We start from the raw sequence: 2936 nt of genomic DNA, 5'->3' as shown, positions 1-2936 counted from the left end.
CCGGGGCCCTTCCTGAGTTATGTCACACTCACTAAACCTGGCAGGAACAACGGTAATTAAAAAAAAAAAAAAAATGCCTAGGAATAAAATAAGAAACAGAATAGGCTTTCCTGATGATTGCCAGAGACAGGCAATATAATTTTAATTAACCCAGCCTTGTTAGGAGATAAATTTACCGTTCATTCTACAAAGACACCCAGCTCATGGAACAGTGAGTCACTCTGACCTTTGACTTCATGACACAAAATGAAATACTTCTGAAGAAATACAAGATTTCATAACTCGCGGCGGAATCAAAGAACAGAGGGTCCTGCTTTGGCATTGACAGTTGGACAGACGCTTCAATGAGAAGGCCGGTCACAAAAACTAATAACATTCAACAGGGTCTCAACTTTAAATTAAAATAATTAAACTTTCCAACTTAGAGTAATAAAAGATTTCCAGATACGGACCCCTCTGGTTCTACAAGCCTCATGCTAAGCGCTCGGCGCCAGCTGAAGTCAGTTTGGGAAGGGCTGGAAGGAACCCACGGTGTGGCTGAGCACCTTCCTCCCAGGCCTGCGTTGCAGAGCAGAGGACACCAGCAGAGAAGGCAGTGGAGGCTGGCAGTGGAGGCTGAGCAGGCAACCACTGTGGCCCACAGCGGGAGAAGAGGCCAGGGCAGCCCGAGGCAGAGCCCCGGTCCACACTTCCGTGGCCTCAGAGAGGCTGCCTGGGGCTCCCAGCTACTGGCCACAGGAGGCACGTAGACTCGAAAGGAGAGTAAGAGCAGCTTAGGCTGGTGCCTGGCACCTTTGCCAGAGGTGAAGTGGGCAAAATAAAATCTCTGACTTTTGTGGGACACACCCCTCTGAAAATAAAACATATAAAAATAAATCAATAACCATTGCTTTCTATAACGGTCCACTCCGAGGTCCCAATGTCATTTATTGGCTTGGAAATGGGCAAATTTTGGAAGCTGTCCATCTCATGAAGATTTTTACTTTCATAAAAGAAAACAAAACACCAGTTTGAGTCGGGTGTCGTACATTCAAAATCATCTTGTGAGAAGCCCAGGAAATAAGATGGTATGTATCTTATGTATTTGATGGCCTTAAGTAAACAAATAGGAGATCAGTTCAATAATTTTTTTTTTTCAAGGACCTTATCAGCTTACAATCCCTTATTTTTTTTTATTGTTTACGCCTACAGCACCTGGTCTTCCTAGGTGGTCTCCCATCCAAGTACTAACCAGGCCTGACCCTGCTTAGCTTCCGAGATCAGATGGGATCGGGCTTGTTCAGAACGGCATGGCCGTAGACACAGTTCAATAAATTTAATGAAAGAAAAAAATGTATGCTTTTAGAAGTTTTATTTTTATTTTTTGTTTTTTATTACAAAAGAAATACATATGTATTGCAAAAATTCAAAAACGTCAGCATGATATAAATGGAAAGCCGAAGTCTCGTATAAGCCCACTGCTCTCCAGAAATAATACAGGGCCCACAGCTGCTCTCATTAACTCTAAGAGTGGTTGAAAAACAGGGCGGGGGTGGGGGGACGAATGGCGTGGCTCGTGAACAGCAGTGCTCTGGGCATTTGCTTGGTGTGTGTCACCTCTCTGTCACTGGCAGCTTTAACACTGTTTCTCTGTTCCTAAGACTGATTTAGCATGTCCTGTAAAGCATCCGCTGACCAAAAATGCAAATGCTCTGACAGCAAAACTGAATAAAAATAAGAAAAAAAAATCCTGAGGCCTGGGAAGGTGGTGGCCATGTGTAGAGAGTATTTTGAAGGCCAAAAATGTGTTTGCGAGTCCTGCTCCCCCAGCAGCAGCTCTGAGACCCTCTGCTACTCAGTACTCCCCTGGAGGCCCCCTTCCTGATGCCACCCACCAGGCTGCTGCCCCAGCTATCGTCACCACCGTCTTCATTCCAGTAAAGAGGGATGCGTTTGTCCCTTATGCCCTGACATGGGGCAGCACCTGGTACCCGGGATGCCAGATCTGCCCCACCCTGCGCTGGCCGGCCCTGGCAGGGCCTCTGCCTCAGAGGGTCCCAAGCAGGCTTGGGGGCTTTCTGCTAGTAGTAGCCGGAAGCTGCTGATGTGTTCGCTAATTTGTTTTTCTGAGACCAATAAACCATCAGCTGAAGTCACTGGGGCTGATCAGAAGCCATCATCGCTACTATCAAAACCCAGGTCATAGAGCGTATTCTTCCCTGGCTCCTTGCACAGAGGGGACTGGAGACTTTCAAGGTTGAGGTTGCTGAACCAGCTCATCTGGTGGTCCCCCTGGGAACTTTTAGAAAGGAGCCTGTTGTCTTGGGAAGAACACCCACCCACCTGCGACAGTGTCCCTTGTGCTGCCCTCGCCGTCTTTCTGGGTATGACCGTCCCTCCCAGAGCAGGGCCCGCTGGCTGTGTGCGGCTCCTGGGCCGGCACAGACGCAGGGGCTGTGCGAGGGGCTCCTGCTGCTCCGGGAGGGCCCTTCGGGAGCCAGAAGCTGGGGGCTGAGGACATTCAGGATTGAAAGTGCAGGGCTCGCTCGGGGTGCATCCTTGCTTCCCGGCTCGGGACCGGCCTCTGCGGGCTTTCCTCTGCGGCTGCTGCTTGCCTTTCCTCCCTCTCTGTATGGTGCGGCCCTTCTGTTTGGTCACCGACCTTTGTTCACAAAGGTCACATGAAAACACGCCTTTGGCTCGACCTTTTGGCCGAGAGTTCTCGATTCCGGTCTCGAAGTTGTTTAAGTCCGGGGACGTAAGCTGCGAGGCTCCTTGGGAAACCAGGTCACTGATGCCAGGAGCCTGGTGGCCTGGGACGCTGGCCTTGTGGTTCTCAGAGCTTGTCTTGCCAATTACCTGGTTCTCGCAGTTGGTCTGCATGGCCTTGTTCCTTACTGGCCGGTTTCTCCTCCCTGCTCCAGGTGACAGTAGTGCATCCTTTTCTTGGGGGGCAG

The 2936-nt window shown here is 49.9% G+C and overlaps 1 protein-coding gene and 1 non-coding gene across 2 annotated transcripts in view; both read right to left on the bottom strand.

Moving 5' to 3' along the window:
• Window positions 1-1182: 1182 nt before the first annotated feature.
• On the bottom strand, window positions 1183-1301 carry LOC111729602. The gene has a single exon (XR_002776302.1). It is a non-coding gene; the product is annotated as a 5S ribosomal RNA (ribosomal RNA).
• Window positions 1302-2145: 844 nt separating this feature from the next.
• CCDC36 (coiled-coil domain containing 36) overlaps window positions 2146-2936 on the bottom strand; it is a 23269-nt gene continuing 22478 nt past the window's right edge. Inside the window, exon 8 of the mRNA XM_011375417.1 lies at window positions 2146-2570. Within this exon, the coding sequence (XP_011373719.1) occupies window positions 2146-2570 (425 nt within the window). The remainder of the gene's footprint in view (window positions 2571-2936) is intronic.

The sequence above is a fragment of the Pteropus vampyrus genome, unplaced genomic scaffold (assembly GCF_000151845.1).
Source record: "Pteropus vampyrus isolate Shadow unplaced genomic scaffold, Pvam_2.0 Scaffold271, whole genome shotgun sequence".
NCBI classification, from domain to species: Eukaryota; Metazoa; Chordata; class Mammalia; order Chiroptera; family Pteropodidae; genus Pteropus; species Pteropus vampyrus.
This window is presented reverse-complemented; position numbering and strand designations above follow the sequence as displayed.